Here is a 23,402-nt window from a genome sequence, read left to right as displayed (position 1 = left end):
CAGGGGCCAGCTCTGCACCCGTCACCCCCCCCCCCGCCGTGCTCCCTGCGGCTCTCAGGGGCCAGCTCTGCACCCGTCACCCCCCCCCGCCGTGCTCCCTGCGGCTCTCAGGGGCCAGCTCTGCACCCGTCACCCCCCCCCCCCGCCGTGCTCCCTGCGGCTCTCAGGGGCCAGCTCTGCACCCGTCACCCCCCCGCCGTGCTCCCCACGGCTCCCAGGGGCCAGCTCTGCACCCGTCACCCCCCCGCCGTGCTCCCCGCGGCTCTCAGGGGCCAGCTCTGCACCCGTCACCCCCCCGCCGTGCTCCCCGCGGCTCCCAGGGGCCAGCTCTGCACCCGTCACCCCCCCCCGCCGTGCTCCCCGCGGCTCCCAGGGGCCAGCTCTGCACCCGTCCCCCCCCCCCCGCCGTGCTCCCCGCGGCTCCCAGGGGCCAGCTCTGCACCCGTCACCCCCCCGCCGTGCTCCCCGCGGCTCCCAGGGGCCAGCTCTGCACCCCCCCCCCCGCCGTGCTCCCCGCGGCTCCCAGGGGCCAGCTCTGCCCCCGTCACCCCCCCGCCGTGCTCCCCGCGGCTCCCAGGGGCCAGCTCTGCCCCCGTCACCCCCCCCGCCGTGCTCCCCGCGGCTCCCAGGGGCCAGCTCTGCCCCCGTGTGACGGCACGTTGGGGGTTCCCCGTTTCCTGCACCCCGAAATGGCACAAACAGACTCCACCAGCCAGTGGAATTGAGGGTGGTTTATTGCTCCTCCAGCACAGCGCAGCACAGATGTAATCTGGTTACAGGAACTGGGCTAGGAGGCCTCAGGCCCCCTTGAGATGGGGGAGACTGGGCCCCTAAACTCCAGCTCCTCTCCCTAGGCTGTCTCATCCATCCTCCCAGACAGCCACCAACCAACTAACCCACTTCCAGCCCTGCCCCCCAGCCAGGGCCGCATTCACCTTCCTTTGTTCCTCTCCATGGGGGGTGTCTGGCCACTGGTTCAACAAGTTTGGCCTTACCTCTGCCTAGCGAGGTTTTCCCTGCTGGGTCTTGCTCCAGACAGCAGGGGTCACCACAGCCCAGCAAGTACCCCCACTACGTCACACCCCGTCACCCCCCCCCCGCCGTGCTCCCCGCGGCTCTCAGGGGCCAGCTCTGCACCCGTCACCCCCCCCCCCGCCGTGCTCCCTGCGGCTCTCAGGGGCCAGCTCTGCACCCGTCACCCCCCCCCCGCCGTGCTCCCCGCGGCTCTCAGGGGCCAGCTCTGCACCCGTCACCCCCCCCCGCCGTGCTCCCTGCGGCTCTCAGGGGCCAGCTCTGCCCCCGTCACCCCCCCCCCCCGCCGTGCTCCCCGCGGCTCTCAGGGGCCAGCTCTGCCCCCGTCACCCCCCCCCCCGCCGTGCTCCCCGCGGCTCCCATGGGCCAGCTCTGCCCCGTCACCCCCCCCCCCGCCGTGCTCCCCGCGGCTCCCAGGGGCCAGCTCTGCCCCGTCACCCCCCCCCGCCGTGCTCCCCGCGGCTCCCAGGGGCCAGCTCTGCCCCCGTCACCCCCCCCCGCCGTGCTCCCCGCGGCTCCCAGGGGCCAGCTCTGCCCCGTCACCCCCCCCCGCCGTGCTCCCCGCGGCTCTCAGGGGCCAGCTCTGCCCCGTCACCCCCCCCCGCCGTGCTCCCCGCGGCTCCCATGGGCCAGCTCTGCCCCCGTCACCCCCCCCCGCCGTGCTCCCCGCGGCTCCCAGGGGCCAGCTCTGCCCCGTCACCCCCCCCCGCCGTGCTCCCCGCGGCTCCCATGGGCCAGCTCTGCACCCGTCACCCCCCCCCGCCGTGCTCCCCGCGGCTCTCAGGGGCCAGCTCTGCACCCGTCACCCCCCCCCACCGTGCTCCCCGCGGCTCTCAGGGGCCAGCTCTGCACCCGTCACCCCCCCTGCCGTGCTCCCCGCGGCTCCCAGGGGCCAGCTCTGCCCCCGTCACCCCCCGCCCGCCGTGCTCCCCGCGGCTCCCAGGGGCCAGCTCTGCACCCGTCACCCCCCCCCCCCCCGCCGTGCTCCCCGCGGCTCTCAGGGGCCAGCTCTGCACCCGTCACCCCCCCGCCGTGCTCCCCGCGGCCCTCAGGGGCCAGCTCTGCACCCGTCACCCCCCCGCCGTGCTCCCCGCGGCTCTCAGGGGCCAGCTCTGCACCCGTCACCCCCCCGCCGTGCTCCCCGCGGCTCCCAGGGGCCAGCTCTGCACCCGTCACCCCCCCCGCCGTGCTCCCCGCGGCTCCCAGGGGCCAGCTTTGCCCCCTTCACCCCCCCCGCCGTGCTCCCCGCGGCTCCCAGGGGCCAGCTCTGCACCCGTCACCCCGCCGTGCTCCCCGCGGCTCTCAGGGGCCAGCTCTGCCCCCGTCACCCCCCCCCCGCCGTGCTCCCCGCGGCTCTCAGGGGCCAGCTCTGCACCCGTCACCCCCCCCGCCGTGCTCCCCGCGGCTCCCAGGGACCAGTTCTGCACCCGTCACCCCCCCCGCCGTGCTCCCCGCGGCTCTCAGGGGCCAGCTCTGCACCCGTCACCCCCCCGCCGTGCTCCCCGCGGCTCTCAGGGGCCAGCTCTGCACCCGTCACCCCCCCTGCCGTGCTCCCCGCGGCTCCCAGGGGCCAGCTCTGCACCCGTCACCCCCCCGCCGTGCTCCCCACGGCTCCCAGGGGCCAGCTCTGCACCCGTCACCCCCCCGCCGTGCTCCCCGCGGCTCTCAGGGGCCAGCTCTGCACCCGTCACCCCCCCGCCGTGCTCCCCGCGGCTCCCAGGGGCCAGCTCTGCACCCGTCACCCCCCCCCGCCGTGCTCCCCGCGGCTCCCAGGGGCCAGCTCTGCACCCGTCCCCCCCCCCCCGCCGTGCTCCCCGCGGCTCCCAGGGGCCAGCTCTGCACCCGTCACCCCCCCGCCGTGCTCCCCGCGGCTCCCAGGGGCCAGCTCTGCACCCCCCCCCCGCCGTGCTCCCCGCGGCTCCCAGGGGCCAGCTCTGCCCCCGTCACCCCCCCGCCGTGCTCCCCGCGGCTCCCAGGGGCCAGCTCTGCCCCCGTGTGACGGCACGTTGGGGGTTCCCCGTTTCCTGCACCCCGAAATGGCACAAACAGACTCCACCAGCCAGTGGAATTGAGGGTGGTTTATTGCTCCTCCAGCACAGCGCAGCACAGATGTAATCTGGTTACAGGAACTGGGCTAGGAGGCCTCAGGCCCCCTTGAGATGGGGGAGACTGGGCCCCTAAACTCCAGCTCCTCTCCCTAGGCTGTCTCATCCATCCTCCCAGACAGCCACCAACCAACTCACCCACTTCCAGCCCTGCCCCCCAGCCAGGGCCGCATTCACCTTCCTTTGTTCCTCTCCATGGGGGGTGTCTGGCCACTGGTTCAACCAGTTTGGCCTTACCTCTGCCTAGCGAGGTTTTCCCTGCTGGGTCTTGCTCCAGACAGCAGGGGTCACCACAGCCCAGCAAGTACCCCCACTACGTCACACCCCGTCACCCCCCCCCCCGCCGTGCTCCCCGCGGCTCTCAGGGGCCAGCTCTGCACCCGTCACCCCCCCCCGCCGTGCTCCCCGCGGCTCTCAGGGGCCAGCTCTGCACCCGTCACCCCCCCCCCGCCGTGCTCCCCGCGGCTCTCAGGGGCCAGCTCTGCACCCGTCACCCCCCCCGCCGTGCTCCCTGCGGCTCTCAGGGGCCAGCTCTGCCCCCGTCACCCCCCCCCCCGCCGTGCTCCCCGCGGCTCTCAGGGGCCAGCTCTGCCCCCGTCACCCCCCCGCCGTGCTCCCCGCGGCTCTCAGCGGCCAGCTCTGCCCCCGTCACCCCCCCCCCCCGCCGTGCTCCCTGCGGCTCTCAGGGGCCAGCTCTGCCCCCGTCACCCCCCCGCCGTGCTCCCCGCGGCTCTCAGGGGCCAGCTCTGCACCCGTCACCCCCCCCCGCCGTGCTCCCCGCGGCTCTCAGGGGCCAGCTCTGCACCCGTCACCCCCCCGCCGTGCTCCCCGCGGCTCTCAGGGGCCAGCTCTGCACCCGTCACCCCCCCGCCGTGCTCCCCGCGGCTCTCAGGGGCCAGCTCTGCACCCGTCACCCCCCCGCCGTGCTCCCCGCGGCTCCCAGGGGCCAGCCTTGCACCCGTCACCCCCCCCGCCACGCTCCCCGTGGCTCTCAGGGCAGGACCTAGGCCCGCGGGTGCCTTGGGAACAGCCGGGTGCGGAGGGAGCTGGGCCGTGCCCCTCGCTGGAATGCTGCGCCCTCGCGGCTGGCTGCCTGCGCTCTCGCCCCGCCTGGCTTGCGGCTGCCTGCGCGCGTCGTGCTGCTGAGTCTTTGCTTTCCCTTCCCACCAGTGGAGAAATGGGGCGCGGAGGAGGTGGCGGCCTGGCTCGACGCGCTTGGCTTAGGGGAATACAAAGACATTTTTTCCCGCCACGACATCCAGGGCTCAGAGCTGATCCTGCTGGAGAGGAGAGACTTGAAGGTACCCGTGTGACTGCGGGCGGCCGGCCTCTCCCCTGGGTGCCCGACTGGGGCGCCGTGCCCCTGCACAACCCCGGGAAGGCCTGGCGGCCGGCTCCCTCGCCTGGGACCTGGCACTGGCACTGGCACTGGGGTGGTACCGGCCAGGGCAGCCAGGTGACATGAGCTGGGGGGGCGGGTTCCCACAGAGCATCCTCGACTCGAACCGGGCCCTGGAGACTGCACCTGAGTGCCACCCGCCCGCAGGCACGGCTCTCGCTGCCCCCGCGGGCCCGCTCCTTGCCAGGATGGGGCGCCTGCCGCCCCCTTCCCGTCACTCCCCCTCAGGGGCCGGGTGCCTGGGGACCCTGCCTTCCTGGCCTTGGAGACACGGCAGTTCTGGGGGAACCGCTCTGAAGCCAGCCGAGTCCACGAAACATGGCGGTGCAGCCAGGAGCCATTTCTGCTGGGAACCTGTCAGCGAAAACGTTCCGAGCAGCCCTTCCCTCTGCCCCCGCCTGCCCCCTCCTTTTTCCGCCTGCCCCCTCCTCCCGCCTGCCCCCCCTCCTCCCGCCTGCCCCCCCTCCTCCCGCCTGCCCCGCTCCTTCTACTGCCTGCCCCTCCTCCCACCTGCCTCCCTACTCCCGCCTGCCCCCTCCGTCTCCCGCCTGCCCCCCTCCTCCCACCTGTCCCGCTCCGTCTCCCGCCTGCCCCCCTCCTCCCGCCTGCCCCCCCTCCTCCCGCCTGCCCCGCTCCTTCTACTGCCTGCCCCTCCTCCCACCTGCCTCCCTCCTCCCGCCTGCCCCCTCCGTCTCCCGCCTGCCCCCCTCCTCCCGCCTGCTCCCCCTCCTCCCGCCTGCCCCCCGTCCTCCCGCCTGCCCCGCTCCTTCTACTGCCTGCCCCTCCTCCCACCTGCCTCCCTCCTCCCGCCTGCCCCCCTCCTCCCGCCTACCCAGGTCTTGTGCGTTCTGCCCCATTCCCCCTCCCGCCTGCCCCAGTCTCGCACTTTCTGCCCTGCTCTGCTTCCAGCCTGCCCCGCTCCCCTCCCACCTACCCGGCTCTTGTGCTTTCTGCCCCGTTCCCCCTCCCACCTGCCCCGCTCCTCTTCCTGCCTGCCCCAGTCTCGCGCTTTCCGCCCTGCTCCGCTTCCAGCCAACAGCGCACGGAGGCCGGTGGGGCTGAGGCTGCAGGGCAGGGGCTGGCTCAGAATGGGCCGCTTGCCTGTGGGGAGTCTGGCCCCTGGGGGGCCGGGGCTGGTCAGAGCCCGGGGCGGCAGTGCCCCATGGACAGACACCCTCTCCCGGCTGTCCCCCACAGGACCTGGGGGTCGCAAAGGTGGGCCATGTGAAGAGGATTCTCCAGGGGATTAAAGACATCAGCATATGACGGAAGCAGAACGTGGCCGTGCCGCTGCGGGGGACTCTCGGCGCTGGATGGGTCGCCCGGCCCTCTCGCCCCGGCAGCCACGCTCCCCGCCGAACACCAGGCCTCTCCTCGCCCGCCGCCCTCCCCCGAGCATGGCTCACCCCGCGTGGCCGGGGCTGCTGTGGCTCTGGGCAGGAAGGCCGCCGGGTTTCGCGGGCGACCTGCAGGCTTGGGCGTGACAGTGGTGGAGTCACGTGGCCTCCAGGAGCCGGGCGATGCAGGCCCCGTGTCCCGCGGCTTTTCTCCTCATCGTGGAGCTGTGGGCGGCTGGGCTGGCGGCTGCTCCCGGCCCGGCCCAGCATGTGGGCCCGCCGGTGCCCCACGGCCGCCAGCGCAGCCCTCGGCAGTGCCCTGGAGCCAAGCTGGCCCTGGCAGTGCGCTGTGGCATGGCTTGCGCCCGGGCTGCTCTCTGGGGCCGGCAGCTGGTTCCCCCGGCCCCCCAGGGCATGCTGGGCTGCCTGCCGGGTAGGCCGCCGGCCCTCGTGGCCCCGGGCTTGGGCTCCCTTAGCCACGCGGCCCTCCAGGGGCAGCCTAGTCCCTGCCTCGGAAGGGCCAGTCTCGGGTCTTGGAGCCAGACGCCGGCAGGAGCACGTGAGCTTCACGAGCCCCCCGTGCTCAAGGCCCGTCCGCATCTTCCCAGCTGCCCCAGGCAGCCCATGGGCCCCGCTCTCGTCCCTGCCACGCCCCAGGCGGCTGTGAAGTAGCACCGGGCACGCGAGGGCCCTGCTAGAGCCCCTGGGGGGGGGGGGGGGGGGGCTGCTCACGCAAGCCCCAGAGCCTCTCCCTGGTTCACCAGGGAGGCTGTGGAGCTGTAACGGTGGAAAGCACCAAGCCCCCCCCCCCCCGCTGTATTTAAACCCTGTAAATAGGCTCTGAGAAGTATTTATTGCTGTGAGCTGTAACCATGTAATTTATTGTGTGGGATTGCACGGGGCTGGGGTGGTGCAGCAGGTACTCCGCCCGCTAGCTGGAGGCCTCCGCCCTGATCCCCGTGGCATGAAAGCCTGCCCCCCAGCTCCCTGGCCCCCGGGCAGTGCCCCGAAAGGAGCCAGGCAGGGCGGCGGAAGGAGTTACTTGACTTCCAAAAAACCACCTTGAAATACAGAAAGTTGAGTCCAAACAAGTTTCCCCCCATTTTGCTAACCAGCTGTGGGCTGGCCCCTGCGCGGGCTTGTCAGCACAGCCTGTGCTCACCCTGCCCAGGCACTGGGACGGCGCGCCAGTGCTCTGCCCTGCGGCCAGCTGGCCAAGCCGTCGCCGGGGTCCGCTGCAAGCTGGCTTATGCCAGGGGCTAAGTGCAGGGAGGGTGCTGCCTGCAGGCCACCCAAAAGGCTCGTGAGCTTTCTCCAGGCACCAAAATGCGTGTGGCAGTGGCCCTGCAGTGCAGGGGCTGGGCCCTCTGGCTTGGCCCTAAGGGGCCTGGGCCAGCTCCTCCAGACCCAGGGGCTGAAACAGGGCCCTAAGGGCTGCATTTGTGTCCAGTGGCATGGCACCGCCCCAAGGACGGCCCCCCGCCACGCGCTGGATGCAAACGCCTGGGGCTGCCTTGCGCTTCTGCCACGCTCTGCGCACAGCCGGCTGGGACCTGTGGCTGCAGGCCACGTGTGGGGGGAAGCAGGCCAGCCTGGTGCAGGCAGACCCGGGACACCCAGGGCCCCTACACATCTCCAGGGAGGAGCCAGGAAGCAGCTGCCTCCAGCAAAGCTGGGCTCTGCAGGGCTGTGTGATGGGCTGTCCAGTTACATGGCCTGGCTGGAGGCAGGGGAGGGGTCTGTACCTCCAGCCCCCCCCCCTCCCCCCCTTCCAGAGCCAGGCAGTGGAGGAGAGGTGTCTGAGGCCCTGCCTATGCTCCCTGCAGGGGGGTGGGGGGGGAACAGTGAGAACCCTGCCAGGGTGGGAAGCCAGACGCTTGTGCACTAACTGATCCCGTTGTGACTGTCGGGGTGTGTGTGTGTGTGTGTGTGTGGCCATTTCCCTGGCAGCAGCTGCTGCCCCCGCACAGGCTGGGGGTCCGGGGGGGTGGGGGGGGGTTAATAGGAGCCTGAGGCTGGCTCCCCAGGGGCAGGGCATCTCCCTTGGCTTGGTGCAAATTGACCTCATCTGGCTGAGCCGGCGCCTGCATCCCGGCCCACGTGGGCCACCGAGCAGCTGGAGCAGGGTGAGAGGCCTGAGCCCCGCTGGGGCCAGACACTGGGCTCCCCCCACCTGCAGGATGCCGGGGCCCAGGGCTGCAGGTGAAGCGAGGCCAGGGAGCTGCTGCATTCCAGGGGGCCCCAGGGCCCAGGCCTAAGGCAGCCGGCTGCAGCCAGTGCCCAGCCCTCCTCACGTCCTCCGTGTCTGTGCTGCTGGGGGGGGCGTAGGGGAAAGGATCAGTGACCCTTCCCCCCGCGAGTGACCCCTGCCAGGCTGGGGGCTGCTACCTGTAAGCGATTAAACACTGGAACGCTGCCTGTGTGCTCTTCCTGGGGGCAGGCCCTGCGCGGGGGGCAGCCCTTCCACGCCCGCCTTCAAGTGAGCCGGCCCCCGCCCCTTGGGGTAAGCCATGGGGGCAGCAGGGCCGGGGGGGGGCTATTACTGGCAATGGGAAGAGGGGGGCAGCATTGCCCCATTTCACACTCAGCCATGGGGAACAGCCTCATTCTCTACCCCCCACACGCTGGCGCTGCCTGGGCCCGGGGGGGCTGCAGCTGCTGAGGAGGAAGCAGCAGGGTGCTCGCAGCACAGCCCCCCTGGAACGAGGGGCCAGGCCCGGGGCTTTGCTCTGCAGCTCCCAGCGCTTGCAGGCAGGGTCGGAGTCAGCACTACAGCCCTGGGCCCCCTTTGCCGGCAGGGAGCTGGGGGCTCAGCCCTGCTCCTGCTGCAGGGCCCCACCGCTGGCAGCACCAGGCTGTGCTGCAGGCACGGAGCTGGGGGGCAGCAGCCCCGGGCCCAAGGGCCACACGCCCCCTGGGGCCTGCTTTCCCTGCCTCGGGGCAGGAGCCAGGCAGCCGGTGCCAGGCGACAGGTACAAGGTATTTTATTGGCTTCTTTTAACAGTATTTCACCCCCAACGTTTTCTACACCCCCGCCCCCGGCCCCACATTAAAACTCTATGTACAGACCCGTGGGCCACGGCAGGGAGACTATTTACACGGCTATTTACACGCGGCCCCGCCCCACATGCGCTAGCTCCTCAGCGCCGCCTCCAGCCGCAGCATGTCCATGGGCGCGCTCTTGGCCACTTCGAAGAAGACCCTGGAAAGGCGACAGGGTGAGCGCTGCGCCGGGCGAGGGCGGGGGCGGGGGGCTGGCCTGTGGCCGCCTGTGGCCGGGTGCGGGGGGCTCCCCTCTCCCCACACTGGCGTTAGATCCCCGGGCAGGTCAGCCTGGCCCCGCGGGCGCAGGGAGCCGAGCGCCCCCCCAACAACCCTTCCAGGCCCCTTCGCACCGCGCCAAGCGGCAGCAACAGGAACAATCTCCCCCCGTTGGCAGGTGCTACCCCCCTCCCCCCAGCACGAGCTTTGCCCCAGCAGGACCCGGCGGGCAGCACTGGCCCATGGGAAGCAGCAGGCCTGGGCTGCAGGACGGAGCCCCTGCGGGGCAGCCCGCCCAAGAAGCCAGAGAGGAGGGGGGCAGCCCAGCTTATCCATAGGGGCCCTCGGGCACCGCCCCCCCCCCCCGCAGCAGGGCACTGTGGTTGGGGCGGCTCGCAGCCCGTGCCCCGGCTGCCTAGTCAGGTGACCCGCCAGGGGCAGCACCCCCTGCTGGCAGTGGAAGGGAGCTGCTGGAGGCCACTCACCGGTGGGAGTACTTGGTGCGCACGGCCTTCAGCTTGTCGTCGTGCTGGTAGGTCAGCAGGAAGTTCAGCCTCTTCACCAGCGGCTGGAGGTCCCGGGTGCTGTACCCGCTGTGGCACTCCAGCGTGGGGCTCTGCAAGGCCACAGGCTCAGCGCCTGCCCCGGGCCAGTCTCCTCCTGGGGAGTACAGAGCAGGGGCAGGCCCACCCAGCTCCCTGAACAAAGCCAAAGCCAGGCCCTTGGTGCCACCCCCACCTGCAAACAGGCATCGAGGCCGGGGGGGCACCCCAAGACTGGAGCCAGCTGCCAGGCAGCGGGCATGGGACAGTCGTCCCCGGGCCCGTGGGGCCACCTGCGGAGGGATGAGCAACCCTGGGGCCTGGCTGGGGAGCCGGGGGCAGCTCTGGGCCTGCCCAGCACAGCAGCCTCAGGAGAGGGGAGGGAGGCCGGGGAGCAGCGGGGACCCCGGAGAGAAGCCTGGGGCCCTGCCAGGGAGGAACTCAGGCCCCGCAGGCTGGTGTGGAGCAGCTGTCAGGGCAGGGCTCGGGGCGAAGCGGGAAGGGTGGGGCGCCCCCACCCGGCCACCGGCTCCAGGGACCAGCTCACCCCGGGCCGGACACGGACGCCTTGGCCTGGGGACCAGCCTGACGAGGGCTCGAGGAGTCCAGCGGACAAAGGGCCGTTCTGGGCAGCTGCCAGCCGGGTTCGTGGCCCTGGGGAGGAGCCGGACACTCACCCAGCCGCCGAGACTCTTCATCTTGAGAGCCAGGAGCAGGCAGCCGGCAGCCAGCTTGGAGGCGCTCTCCTGCACGTAGTCGTACTCCAGCAGCGTCATCTCGCAGATGAAGCGGGCCAGGGTCAGCGTCTCCATGCTGGCGCGAGCGCACTGGGGCCAAGCCAGGAGAGGGGCCATGAGAGAGGGATCTCCCTGCAGCACCCGGCAGAGGGGCCCAGAGCAGGGTGGCCAGGCACTGGCACAGGGGGCGGAGCAGGGCGGGTACGCGGGCAGGCACCGGCGCGGGGGCAGAGCAGGGTGGCCAGGCACTGGCACAGGGGGCGGAGCAGGGCGGGTACGCGGGCAGGCACCGGCGCGGGGGCAGAGCAGGGTGGCCAGGCACTGGCACAGGGGGCGGAGCAGGGCGGGTACGCGGGCAGGCACCGGCGCGGGGGCAGAGCAGGGTGGCCAGGCACTGGCACAGGGGGCGGAGCAGGGCACGCAGGCACTGGCACAGCAGGGGTGGGGGGGCAGAGCAGGGTGGGTGCTGGCTGATGGTCCCACCCAGCTGATGGCAGCCAACTCACTGCATGGGGGCGGGGTGGCACACGGACCCTGGGACCAAGGGGAGAGTCCCTGAGGGCCCGCCTGGCTGCCCAGCCAGCTCTCACAAGCCTGGCAGCTGGGGCTCACCAGCCTCTCATCCCCTGAGCCCACGGGGAAGGCTCCTGCCTTCAGGCCTGAGCCCCAGACGCTTCCGCCCCTTCTGGAGCCCACAGCCAAGCCAGCCTCAATCCCCGTGCCTGGCCGATGCATCGGGCAGAGCCGGGAGACCAGTGGGCAGGGGTGGAGGAGCCGGCCTGCGCTTCCACCCACCCGAGGGCCAGGCTGCAGGGCCAAGGAGCAAGCGGAGACACAGGCACGGCCCTTGCCCCTGTCCCCGGGACTGGGTGCGGCGGGACCGCAGGCTGGCAGGCAGGATGGGAGCGGGAGGGCTGGTTTGCCGGTCACAGCCCCAGGGAGCCGGCACGTGGCCTGTGGCGAAGGCGCAGGCTTCGCTGCCTCTGCGGCACGGCCAGCCCGGCCCCGCCCTGCAGTGCAGGGCGTTGACGCCAGCGGGGCCGGGCAGCACCGAGCCCCCGAGCCGGGCCGGGCCCCACCTTGGCAAACCTCCGCAGGAAGCGATAGGGGATGGGAATGTTGATGTCGAACTTCAGCGTGCGCAGGATGCTCATCTCCATGGCGATCAGTTCCTCCCGCTTGTAGGCGTCGTCGCAGATGTAGAGAAAGTCGTCCACGCAGGGGGGGCAGCGCTCCTGGGGCACAGCCACGGGACACTCAGCCGCCGGGCAGGGCTCCAGGCGAGACGAGTCCCGCGGGGGCGCGGCGCCGGGGCCCAGGGACCGCTGGAGAGCCGGGTGCGAGGCGGCTGCCCGGCGGGGATGCACCAGACGCCCCCCGCAGGCGGCGTGGCCGTGAGGTGCCCCTGCAGCCGGGTGCCACCCCACTCCCCTGCAAAATCAGCCCCCCCCAGCTAGGAAAGGCTGCTGCAGGGTCTCATGGGAGCTCAGGATGCAGTGCATTGTGGGAGATGTAGTCCAATGGGGAGGTGTAGAAAATCCAGCTGGAGACAACCCAACAGCTCCCATAATGCACTGCAGCAGCACCCTGGATCGAAATGGCAGGCTGGGGCCTGGGAGCCACGTTCTCAATGGGCAGTTCGGAGCCGTTCTGCCCGTGGGGCCGTGGCCGGTCCCGTGCCAACCGCCCTTCCCAAGCACAGAGCATTGGCAGCTCTTGGGGGCCCGAGTGCATCCGCCCTGCCCCCCGTCCCTCCTTGGGCAGGGAAACCCCGCGGGGAAAGGCGGCCGCCCTGGACGTGCCCGTGGTGCGCCCTCCGGCCCGGCACAGAGGGGCCGTGCCAGCGCGTTCGCCACTAGCACAGGGCCACGCGGCCCCCCCGCACCTCGAACTTGGACGCGATGAGGATGGCCGTGGAGCCGATGAGCTGCAGCTTGTCCCTCATGCTCACCACCTCCACCAGGTAGTGATCCACCAGCTTCACCGCCAGGTACAGCGTCTCGTGGTTCAGCTCGAAGTTCTCCTGGGGAGAGGCAGCGGGATGGGCGCACGCCAGCCAGCAATCCCAGCCAGGGAGCCCCCCCGGGCCGCCACGCCCCCCGGGCCACTCCCGTCCTCAGACGCTCCCCCTGTGACGCGATTAAGCAGCCAGGGGAAACGCTTCCCATTCCCGGGGGGGAAGGGGGGCGTCTGCTGCTCTGCCCGGGCTGCCCGCGCCCGGCACAGCTCAGCACCCTCTGGCACAGGGCAGGGATCCCGGTGAGGGACCCCCCGGGCTGTGCTGCCGCTCCCGATGCAGCCCGGAGGATCAGAGCCTGCGTCTCCACGAGGTAACGGCCTCCTCCCACGAGCACGTGGCTTCCTGCCCCAGCTACAGCTCCCTTTCCTCAGCCCCGCCCCCGGCTGCGGCCCCTCTCCCCCACGCTGGGCTCCCAACACCCACAGCCCCGGCCCCTCCCTCCCCCAAGCCGAGCGCACACCTGGACCTCCACCATCCAGTCCACCAGGATGGCGCGCATGTCCCGGCTGATGTCGTGCTGCTTCTCCATGTAGTTTGGGAGCAAGAACTTCTCCTGCAAGGGAGCCACAGGGAGGCTGGTGGTGAGCAAACACCCTGGGGCCGTGGCCAGCAGCTGCCCCTCACGGGGGACCCCTGCGCCCCCGCCCAGCCCGGCTGATCCTACCCGCCCCCGCTCAGCCCCAGCCCCACGAGAGGGGGCCCATGGCCCAGCACTGGGGGCACGGAGCTGCGAGGAGAGCGGCTGTACTGGGGCTTTGCCACGCGGAGGCGAGCTAGGAACCAGCCTGCTCCCTGCTGGCCAGGCTGAGGGGGAATGGCCACCAGGGCCTGACAGGGACAGAGCAGCCGCCAGCCACCCTGCCTGGGATCCCGGGCCCAGGGGAGGCTGTGAGGAGCGGGCAGGCCGAGACCTGCTGCAGGCTGAGCCAGGCCAGCCCAGCCAGGAGCCTGGGGCGCTTGGAATCGAGCTTTGAGCCTTAAGCGCTAACCCAGCGCCCCCCACTGCGGTGTGCCAACCCTGGGGTCCCGCCTGCGCTGGCACGGCTCGAGGCGGCACGCTCCGCTCCGGACAGCAGGGTGCCCAGAGCCCAGGGCTTCGGCTTCCCAGCCTGGCTGCCCTCCCCTGCCAGCCTGGCACCTGGGCGTGCCGCCAGCAAGTGCAGCAGCCGGGCCCCGTGCCGAGCGCCACGCACCTCTCGCTCCTTCATGTAGCTGAAGATCTCCTGGGCGTACTCAGCGCTGGCGTAGGGGTCACCCAGCTGCTCCCTGTCGACGTCCTCAACGGCCGGTGCCTGCGGGGAAGTGGGTCAGGGCCCAGACACACCTCAAGAGGCTGCCAGGGATGGCTGGTCCCCCAGGGCTCTGCCAGCGCCCCCGGCTCACCTGGCACAGGGGCTGCTGATGGGGGCTGAGAGGTGTGGGGCAAAGCTGGGCCAGATCAGCAGCAGCTGCCACCGGCTCCGTCCTGCTCCCCCGGCTCAGCTGCCTCTGTGCAGCGGCGTGTCCTGCAGCGTGTGGCCCGACCTGCCCCAGCCGGCGGCCCAGCAACGGGCAAGGAGAGCGGCTGGGCTTGGACCCCGCGCGGGCGAGCAGCGGGGGCAGTGACTGGGGCCCCGCCCTGGCACCCCCAGCAAGGGGTGAGGCAGCGCCCTCGGGGCAGCGAGGCCAGGGCACAAGCTCCACGTGCCCTACCCGCTGCTCACACCCGTCACCCTCCCGGGGGCAGTGGATCCGCAACAGCCCCCACTCCACTGACCTGCGCGGGCACCGGCTCCTTCTTGGGAACCGCTCTGGGCTCAGCTGGCGCCTCGGTTGGGGGCGTTTTCCTGGCCGACCTAGCAAGAGCACCGGGGTCAGACGGTGCAAGAGGCTGGGCTCGGGGGCATTGATCATCTCCAGCCCACATCAGACCAGCATTCAGCTGGGCCAGGTCCCCTGCCAATAGCACCTGGGAACAGGCGCTTCCGGGGCAAGAGCAAGAGCCCCCGGAACGAACAGACACCTGCCCAAGAGGGAAACGGCCTCCCCTCCCATCACTGGCAGAGGCGGGTTTACAGCCCTGCAGCATTTTATCCCAACTAATGTCACCAGGAAGGCCCCCCACAAAGCTCTTAGTCTGCATGAGACCTTGTGGCAGGGAGTTCCACAGGCAAACCGCGTGGTAAGGAAAAGGCATCTCCCTTCGGCAGTTTTACATGGAAAGGCTTCAGCTCCATTGACGCCCGCTGGCTAATCCCGCAGCCTGCCTGCTCCGTGCCCCTCCCTGTGTACGAGCATCTTGGCACCTCTCTCCAAGGCACACAGGTCCCTTCCCTCCCCAGGGCTCCATCTCCTCACCGGGGACACGTGCGTGTCTGCCCTACCGCCCCCCCCCCCCCCCGTGTCAGACGGGGGGCTGGATCCACCCAGCCTCCTGGGGCAACATGGCCTGCTGGAGTGGAATGGCATCCGACCCCCCAGCCTCCTGCCTGCCTTCAGCTGGGCCGCACCCCCTGGGCCGCCCCTTCTCCCCCACAGCCGGCCTGGACGGAAGGGCGCCCCGCCGCTGTTACGCTGGGCGGCCTGGCTGGCAGCTCCTCCCACCATGCTCTTCCTCGCTCTCCGCGGCTGGACCCATTGCCGGCACGGAACCCTCTCCAAGGACCCCCCAGCTGGCACAGAGCAGGTGAACCGCTGCCGAAGTCCCCTGGCTCGCAGTCTGGACGGTGGCCAGGGCGGGGCAGGACCAGCGCCCATCCGAGCGAGGCCCACACAGCCCAAGGCGCCAGTCCCGGAGACTTACTCACTTTTTCAAGTTGATCTCGTTGTTCTTCAAGACCCCCGGAGCAGCCGGGCCCTTCTGGGCCTTCCTGGGCCCTGCCTTCACGGCCTCCTTCTTCCCCGGGCCGGCCTGGCCCTTGCGCGCCTGGCGGGGAGAGGGAGGGACAGGAATCAACATGGCAGAGGGGCAGGCCTCGGGTCGCCGCCCTCCCCACGGCCCAGGGCCCTTCCCTTGGCACCAGGGAGCATCCGACAACCGGACGAGGGCCCGGGGGGCTCCCGGAAGGCACCGGGCAGGGTCGTTCACTGCGCGCCGGCCAGGCAGGCACTGGGTGCTGACTGCCGCCTCCTGCCCAGCCAGCTGGGGTCCTGCATTGGCTGGACGGGGCCCAGACTACTGAGGGCTGCAAGCGCCAAGGGGGATTTAGGGGCTGGCTCCTCAGCAAAGTGTCCTGGGAACGTCGGCCCTTCTCAGAAAGCCTCCCAGGCAGCCACGTCGGCCGGCCTGGGTCGCACCCACGGGCTGTCTGGCCTGGCGGGCCCTGAGCGGGAGTGACTGGAACGGCTAAGGGGCAGCCAGAGCAAGGCTGCGCCCCCCCCCACCCTGGCCAACAGCCAGAGGGGCATACAGCCCATGAGCGCCTGTCCCCTGGCGAGGAGCCCACAGGCGGGCCGGGCAGGGCCTGGGGTGTGCTGAACCTGCTGCGCCCCCCCCCCCTCCGGCCAACAGCCAGAGGGGCATACAGCCCATGAGCGCCTGTCCCCTGGCGAGGAGCCCACAGGCGGGCGGGGCAGTGCCTGGGGTGTGCTGAACCTGCTGCGCCCCCCCCCCCTCCGGCCAACAGCCAGAGGGGCATACAGCCCATGAGCGCCTGTCCCCTGGCGAGGAGCCCACAGGCGGGCGGGGCAGTGCCTGGGGTGTGCTGAACCTGCTGCGCCCCCCCCCCCTCCGGCCAACAGCCAGAGGGGCATACAGCCCATGAGCGCCTGTCCCCTGGCGAGGAGCCCACAGGCGGGCCGGGCAGTGCCTGGGGTGTGCTGAACCTGCTGCGCCCCCCCCCACCCTGGCCAATAGCCAGAGGGGCATACAGCCCATGAGCGCCTGTCCTCTGGCGAGGAGCCCACAGGCGGGCCGGGCAGTGCCTGGGGTGTGCTGAACCTGCTGCGCCCCCCCCCACCCTGGCCAACAGCCAGAGGGGCATACAGCCCATGAGCGCCTGTCCCCTGGCGAGGAGCCCACAGGCGGGCAGGGCAGTGCCTGGGGTGTGCTGAACCTGCTGCGCCCCCCCCCACCCTGGCCAACAGCCAGAGGGGCATACAGCCCATGAGCGCCTGTCCCCTGGCGAGGAGCCCACAGGCGGGCAGGGCAGTGCCTGGGGTGTGCTGAACCTGCTGCGCCCCCCCCCACCCTGGCCAACAGCCAGAGGGGCATACAGCCCATGAGCGCCTGTCCTCTGGCGAGGAGCCCACAGGCGGGCGGGGCAGTGCCTGGGGTGTGCTGAACCTGCTGCGCCCCCCCCCACCCTGGCCAACAGCCAGAGGGGCATACAGCCCATGAGCGCCTGTCCTCTGGCGAGGAGCCCACAGGCAGGCCGGGCAGTGCCTGGGGTGTGCTGAACCTGCTGCGCCCCCCCCCACCCTGGCCAACAGCCAGAGGGGCATACAGCCCATGAGCGCCTGTCCTCTGGCGAGGAGCCCACAGGCGGGCGGGGCAGTGCCTGGGGTGTGCTGAACCTGCTGCGCCCCCCCCCACCCTGGCCAACAGCCAGAGGGGCATACAGCCCATGAGCGCCTGTCCTCTGGCGAGGAGCCCACAGGCGGGCGGGGCAGTGCCTGGGGTGTGCTGAACCTGCTGCGCCCCCCCCCACCCTGGCCAACAGCCAGAGGGGCATACAGCCCATGAGCGCCTGTCCTCTGGCGAGGAGCCCACAGGCAGGCGGGGCAGGGCCTGGGGTGTGCTGAACCTGCTGCGCCCCCCCCCCTCCGGCCAACAGCCAGAGGGGCATACAGCCCATGAGCGCCTGTCCTCTGGCGAGGAGCCCACAGGCGGGCAGGGCAGGGCCTGGGGTGCTGAACCTGCTGCCTGCTCCCTTCCCCGGAGCCCTGGCTCTCGTGTCGTGCCGGGGGAGCGCATGTGCCCCTCACATCAGCCCTCCCCGTCTCTGCCAGGCCGATTGCAGCGGGGGCTACGCTCTGCGCCCTGCTGAGGGGTTCCCCGTGCGGCGGAGGGGCCGGTGCGTGCTCCTTCGCAATACCGCGGCGCGCACTGCTCCCGGGCCCGAGGCACAGCGCGCCCGCTGCAGGGCAGCCGAGGAAGGGAGCTGGTCTGGCCTAAGCAGACAGTTTAGCTGCCTGCAGCTGTGAAGATTCACTGGTGCGGCCCCTGCCCAGGCCTAGCAGGGCACCTCAGGGCGGTCCAGCGGCTAGAGCACGAGGCGGGAGAAGAGTTCGCTCCCAGATCAGAGCGCAGGGACCGATCCGCGGGAGCAGGGTCTTCCCGTCGGCGCAGAGGCCAGCGAGCCGTACCAGAGCAGGCCGCGCAGAGGAACCCTGCCCTGCGCCCTTACGTTGGTGATGTCTCCGAAGGCCGACCTCTTCTTGGGTGCCCCCTGGGGTGAGGACGGGGACCTCTTGGCTTGGGAGCTCTCCTCCTAGAACAAGGAGCAGATGAGGGAGATGGCGCCTGCCATGGACCCTTCCCCCTTCCCTTGGCAGCACGGCCCTGGCCCCACAGAGCAGCTTCCAGAACAGGTGGGGCTGGAGGGGGCCCAGCTTGGGAGTTTGCTCCCCCGAACGCCGCAGTGTCTGTGAGGGGCCGAGCTGGACGCCTGGGGCTGCCCGAGGGGACAGCCCAGAGCTTTCAAACATCCATGTGACCCAAGTGCTGGGACCCACCTCGGCCCCGCTCTTCCAAGAGGGAGAAGCACCTTTCCCGGCACCTCCGGACCCATCGGGCAGGGGGATTACGAGCCTGCCACTCACCTTCTCGGTCCTGCCATTCTCCACGGCGCCTGCTTTGCCTGGCCGGGGCTGCTTGCTGCCCAGCGGCTTGGCATTGCGTGGCACTGGCATCTTTCCCCGTCCGCCTCTGCCCAGCACACCTGCCAGACAAGAGCCCCCAACAAACCGCTGACTCATGAGCCCAATGCACTTCTCGGCCTCAGCCTCCCCCAGCGGCAGGCAAGCAGCAGCTACGCCCCCCCACGGATGGGGAAACTGAGGCGGGGAGGGAAAGGACTTGCCCAAGGGTACCCCGTGCGCAGGTTTAGCAGAGGGGTTATTTTCCAGCCACGCTCCCCTCTCTGATCCACGCCACAGAGCGGTGGCTGGCATGCTCTGCCCAGCCCCTTTAGCAGCGGCTCCCACACGGCCTTCAATGCACACACCCGCCTCGCTGCGCTCCCAGGCAGAGACCAGGACAAAACAGCTCCCGGCCCGCCAGCCTCACCCCGCCGGCTCTGGCTTCTCGGGGCCTATTGCAGCTTCTGGGTCCGTGCCCCTCTGCCTGCAGCTTTCAGCCCCAGGGCGCCCCCCATTCCATCACCGTCTGGCCAAGGAGCAGGGCAGCAAGCCCAGGGGGACGCACAGGAACCCCCCTGGTGCTGCGGGCAAAGGCAACGGCAAGGCAGCTTGGGCAGGGTCCCACGGGGGCCGCTCCTGCGGAACAAACACTCCTGGTGGCAACCCTGCCCCATGGCCCCGCGTGGGTGTCACGGTGCTTTGGGGAAGGGCAGCTGCACAGAAGCAGAGGCCTGGGCACCTTCTGCCCCTCCTCACGAGAGCCACTGCTAGAGCAGAGAAGCCAGCCCGTGCCTAGTAACCCTTTAAATGGCCCTCGGGTCCCAGGCAAGGGAGTTTGGAGCCCAGGGTCGCAGGAGCGCTTGGCTGCTGGGACCTCCAGCAGCAGGAGAGGCAGGGACCAGGGAACACCCAAAAAATCCCTGGCCACAGCCACATGCCCTCCAGACCCAGGGCTGCAGAGCACCAGCCGCTCCCCCCTGGGCCGGCCGGCTGCAGAGGGACATGGCCCTTTGCTCCCACCCCCAAGGCAGGATATTTCATCAGTCCCCCTCCCCCCGGCTCTCTGCCACAGGTGCCAGCTCCCTCGCAGCTGGGCCCGCAGGGTGGCACAGGCGGGAGGCTGGGACCCAGCAGATCTGATCCAGGCTCAGGGCTCCCCCGGAGCAGAGGGCGCACAAAGCCTGCCACGGGAGCGGACAGGCAGGCCCAGGCCCGGGCGCGGCGAGGGGACGGGGCAGGGGGCGACAGCCCAGCGGAGCCGCACGCGGGACCGCGACTCTCCGCAGCTGCAGCCTCTGGGCGGCCCCCGCTCGGCCCCCCCCCCCCGGCCCGGGAAACCGAGACCCCAGCGGCCCCCGCTCGGCCCCCCCCCCCCGGCCCGGGAAACCGAGACCCCAGCGGCCCCCGCTCGGCCCCCCCCCCCGGCCCGGGAAACCGAGACCCCAGCGGCCCCCGCTCGCCCCCCCCCCCCCCCGGCCCGGGAAACCGAGACCCCAGCGGCCCCCGCTCGCCCCCCCCCCCCCCCCGGCCCGGGAAACCGAGACCCCAGCGGCCCCCGCTCGCCCCCCCCCCCCCCCCCCGGCCCGGGAAACCGAGACCCCAGCGGCCCCCGCTCGCCCCCCCCCCCCCCCCGGCCCGGGAAACCGAGACCCCAGCGGCCCCCGCTCGCCCCCCCCCCCCCCCGGCCCGGGAAACCGAGACCCCAGCGGCCCCCGCTCGCCCCCCCCCCCCCCCGGCCCGGGAAACCGAGACCCCAGCGGCCCCCGCTCGCCCCCCCCCCCCCCCCGGCCCGGGAAACCGAGACCCCAGCGGCCCCCGCTCGCCCGCCCCCCCCCCCCCGGCCCGGGAAACCGAGACCCCAGCGGCCCCCGCTCGCCCCCCCCCGGCCCGGGAAACCGAGACCCCAGCGGCCCCCGCTCGCGCCCCCCCCCCCCCGGCCCGGGAAACCGAGACCCCAGCGGCCCCCGCTCGCCCCCCCCCCCCCCGGCCCGGGAAACCGAGACCCCAGCGGCCCCCGCTCGCCCCCCCCCCCCCCGGCCCGGGAAACCGAGACCCCAGCGGCCCCCGCTCGCCCCCCCCCCCGGCCCGGGAAACCGAGACCCCAGCGGCCCCCGCTCGCCCCCCCCGGCCCGGGAAACCGAGACCCCAGCGGCCCCCGCTCGGCCCCCCCCCCCCCGGCCCGGGAAACCGAGACCCCAGCGGCCCCCGCTCGGCCCCCCCCCCCCCGGCCCGGGAAACCGAGACCCCAGCGGCCCCCGCTCGGCCCCCCCCCCCCGGCCCGGGAAACCGAGACCCCAGCGGCCCCCGCTCGGCCCGGGAAACCGAGACCCCAGCGGCCCCCGCTCGGCCCCCCCCCCCCCCGGCCCGGGAAACCGAGACCCCAGCGGCCCCCGCTCGGCCCCCCCCCCCCGGCCCGGGAAACCGAGACCCCAGCGGCCCCCGCTCGGCCCCCCCCCCCCCGGCCCGGGAAACCGAGACCCCAGCGGCCCCCGCTCGGCCCCCCCCCCCCGGCCCGGGAAACCGAGACCCCAGCGGCCCCCGCTCGGCCCCCCCCCCCCCGGCCCGGGAAACCGAGACCCCAGCGGCCCCCGCTCGGCCCCCCCCCCCCCCGGCCCGGGAAACCGAGACCCCAGCGGCCCCCGCTCGGCCCCCCCCCCCCCGGCCCGGGAAACCGAGACCCCAGCGGCCCCCGCTCGGCCCCCCCCCCCCCCGGCCCGGGAAACCGAGACCCCAGCGGCCCCCGCTCGGCCCCCCCCCCCCCGGCCCGGGAAACCGAGACCCCAGCGGCCCCCGCTCGGCCCCCCGGCCCGGGAAACCGAGACCCCAGCGGCCCCCGCTCGGCCCCCCCCCCCCCCGGCCCGGGAAACCGAGACCCCAGCGGCCCCCGCTCGGCCCCCCCCCGGCGTGCTCGGGGCCCGGGCAGCGATCCCAGACCGGGGGGGGCAGCTCGTGCCCGCAGGTCCCGGGGGGGGGGGGCAGCTCGTGCCCGCAGGTCCCGGGGGGGGGGGGCTCACCTGGCCGCTCAGCGCCCGGGCCCGATCCCGGCCCGATCCGGCTCCGCCCGACAGCGGCGCCTGCGGCTGCGGCACAATGTGGATTTGAAAACTGCGGCTCTGGCCGGAGGGAGCCTGCGATTGGCCAGCCGGCAGCCAATCAGCGAGCCGCGCTGAATGCGTCGCTAAGGGGCGGTGCATAGCGTTTTTAAAAATCGGCGGGTTCAGCCAATGGGAGAACGGCTTCCAGGAGGTGGGCGGGCCAAGAGACGCGTAGGGCGTGGTCTCCCCATCCCTCGTCCCCCATTGGCTGGGAGCTCGTCGCGGCGCGTCTTGCTTTAAATTGACCTTAAAGGGCCAGGCGGCGGGAAGTGTCAGCCCCACGTGCCCCCTCCGCGCAGCCAGGGCCCAGGGACACCCCACGCGGAGCGAGGGCCCGGGCTCAGCCCCCCCCCACGCCAGCCCCATGACTCAGCCCCCCCCCGGCAGTCCTGTGCTCAGCCCCCCCCCCACGCCAGCCCCATGACTCAGCCCCCCCCCCGGCCGCCCTGGGCTCAGCGCCCCCCTGTTCCGGCCCAGGACTCAGTCCCCCCCCGCCTGCTCCAGGGCTCGCCCCCCCCCAGTGCCGGCCCGGGGCTCAGCCCCCCCCCCCACGCCTGCTCCAGGGATCACCCCCCCCCAGTGCCGGCCTGGGGCTCAGTCCCCCCCCCACGCGTGCTCCAGGGATCACCCCCACAAGCCGGCCCGGGGCTCAGTTCCCCCCCCCACGCCTGCTTCGGGGATCACCCCCCACCCCAGTGCCGGCCCGGGGCTCAGCCCCCCCCCCCCACCTGCTCCTTGGATCACCCCCCACCCCAGTGCCGGCCCAGGGCTCAGTCCCCCCCCCCATGCCTGCTCCAGGGCTCGCCCCCCCACCCAGTGCCGGCCTGGGGCCTTTCTCTGTGTGCCCCAGGGGGTCCTTGTGGAAGAGAGCCCTACGGCTAAAATGGCCAGCAGAGCTTTCTTCCACAAGAGAGTGTCCACACTGCCATGGATGCACTTGCACAAAAGCACATGGCAGTGTGGACGTGTTTTTGCGCAAGATCTTCTTGTGCAAGATCCCACCAGTGTAGACGTAGCCATGGGGTGCCCTGTATCAGCAGTCATGCTGGGCTGTCCAGGATTCCCCGGCACTGGGCCAGGGCGGTACCCAACGCAGACCTACAAGGCTGTCCCAGTTCCCTGCATGCCACCCTGTCCCTGTCCGTGGGTCTGATGCATCCATCTGCCTGGACGAGGGGGTGAATGTGTCCAAAATCACCACCGGGTTATGTAACCGGGATCCCTGGCTGGCTCCCGCGTCCTGGCCCAGCAACATGCCAATGCAGCAGGGCAGAGCCACTGGGAAACATCCAACCCACCTGCCCCGGCCTCCTTGCACCTCTCGGGCTTCTTAAATTGTGGCTCTCGAGGGCACCTGCCCTAAGAAGGAAACATGCATGTGACGCAAAAGCCACAGGGGATCCTGGAGCTGGAAGGGACCTCAGGAGATCACCCGGTCCAGTCCCCTGCCCTCACTGGAGGGCTAGTCTACGCTGGTGCAAAGCCTTAAATCAACTGCAGAGAATTTAAACGGTGACCGCTCAAGAATTGTTCCTGAGGGTCAAAGGGGGAATAATGTGGCAAAATGCAGCATGTTAGTGTGGTCGAAGAATATCAGTAAAAATCTCATGATCCCAGCGACATGTTTTGTTCGTCTTTAAAGTGCTACCAGACCATTGGTTGGTTTTGAAGTTGTTCGTGTTACACGCGAACTCAGCTACTCCTCTGAAACACTATAATGATGGTAATAAGTCCTGTCGAATGAGCTGCATACAAGTCCTGCATGCCACCCTTGGCGATTAGCAGCGAAGCCATTTCTTTATCTTAGGGCCTAGTTTTGTTACAATGTTTATTATAAGATCTTGTTTCTTGTTAGCGTTGTGCTTCCTGTCTGCATTGCTAGCTGAGTCGTGCAAGGTGCTTTTGTTATTTCTCTAGTAACTCTGTCGCCCTTTCCAAAATGGAATCCTGTCTGAAAGTCTCTGTAAAGTTGTGTGGATGTGTTTGGGTGCGCAGGATGTGTCCATAGCTGAAGAAAGTGTGGAAGCCATCACCAATGTCAGATGGGCAAGAAGTGAGAAACTTCCAGATGATCAGGAAATATCCCTGGTGCC

General features: G+C 71.3%; 2 protein-coding genes across 8 annotated transcripts in view; one reads left to right on the top strand and one right to left on the bottom strand.

Moving 5' to 3' along the window:
• The window catches only part of DGKK (diacylglycerol kinase kappa), an 86,798-nt gene extending 80,203 nt beyond the window's left edge, over positions 1-6,595 (top strand). For 5 of the 6 annotated variants that reach the window (XM_075896544.1, XM_075896543.1, XM_075941282.1 and 2 more), the window contains 2 exons: positions 4,308-4,438; positions 5,734-6,595. In XM_075896544.1, the coding sequence (XP_075752659.1) occupies positions 4,308-4,438; positions 5,734-5,802 (200 nt within the window). In that variant the 3' untranslated portion in view covers positions 5,803-6,595. The remainder of the gene's footprint in view (positions 1-4,307; positions 4,439-5,733) is intronic. The other variant, XM_075896545.1, reaches the window with a different exon arrangement.
• Positions 6,596-6,727: 132 nt separating this feature from the next.
• CCNB3 (cyclin B3) lies at positions 6,728-21,379 on the bottom strand. Of its 2 annotated transcripts, XM_075896548.1 has the most exons (13): positions 21,229-21,295; positions 18,642-18,850; positions 18,176-18,294; positions 17,761-17,844; positions 15,220-15,338; positions 14,190-14,268; positions 13,627-13,725; positions 12,894-12,986; positions 12,299-12,436; positions 11,493-11,648; positions 10,354-10,503; positions 9,620-9,750; positions 6,728-9,075 (listed from the first exon to the last, which is right to left on the bottom strand). In XM_075896548.1, the coding sequence occupies exons 3-13, from the start codon at positions 18,263-18,265 to the stop codon at positions 9,006-9,008; spliced, it is 1,209 nt and encodes a 402-aa protein (XP_075752663.1). In that variant the 5' UTR covers positions 18,266-18,294; positions 18,642-18,850; positions 21,229-21,295; the 3' UTR covers positions 6,728-9,005. The 2 variants fall into 2 exon arrangements, with proteins under 2 accessions (XP_075752663.1, XP_075752662.1); XM_075896547.1 differs by lacking the exon at positions 18,642-18,850 and having other exon boundaries at positions 21,229-21,379.
• Positions 21,380-23,402: the final 2,023 nt, after the last annotated feature.

This window comes from Pelodiscus sinensis, chromosome 13 (genome assembly GCF_049634645.1).
Source record: "Pelodiscus sinensis isolate JC-2024 chromosome 13, ASM4963464v1, whole genome shotgun sequence".
Lineage (NCBI taxonomy): Eukaryota > Metazoa > Chordata > Testudines > Trionychidae > Pelodiscus > Pelodiscus sinensis.
This window is presented reverse-complemented; position numbering and strand designations above follow the sequence as displayed.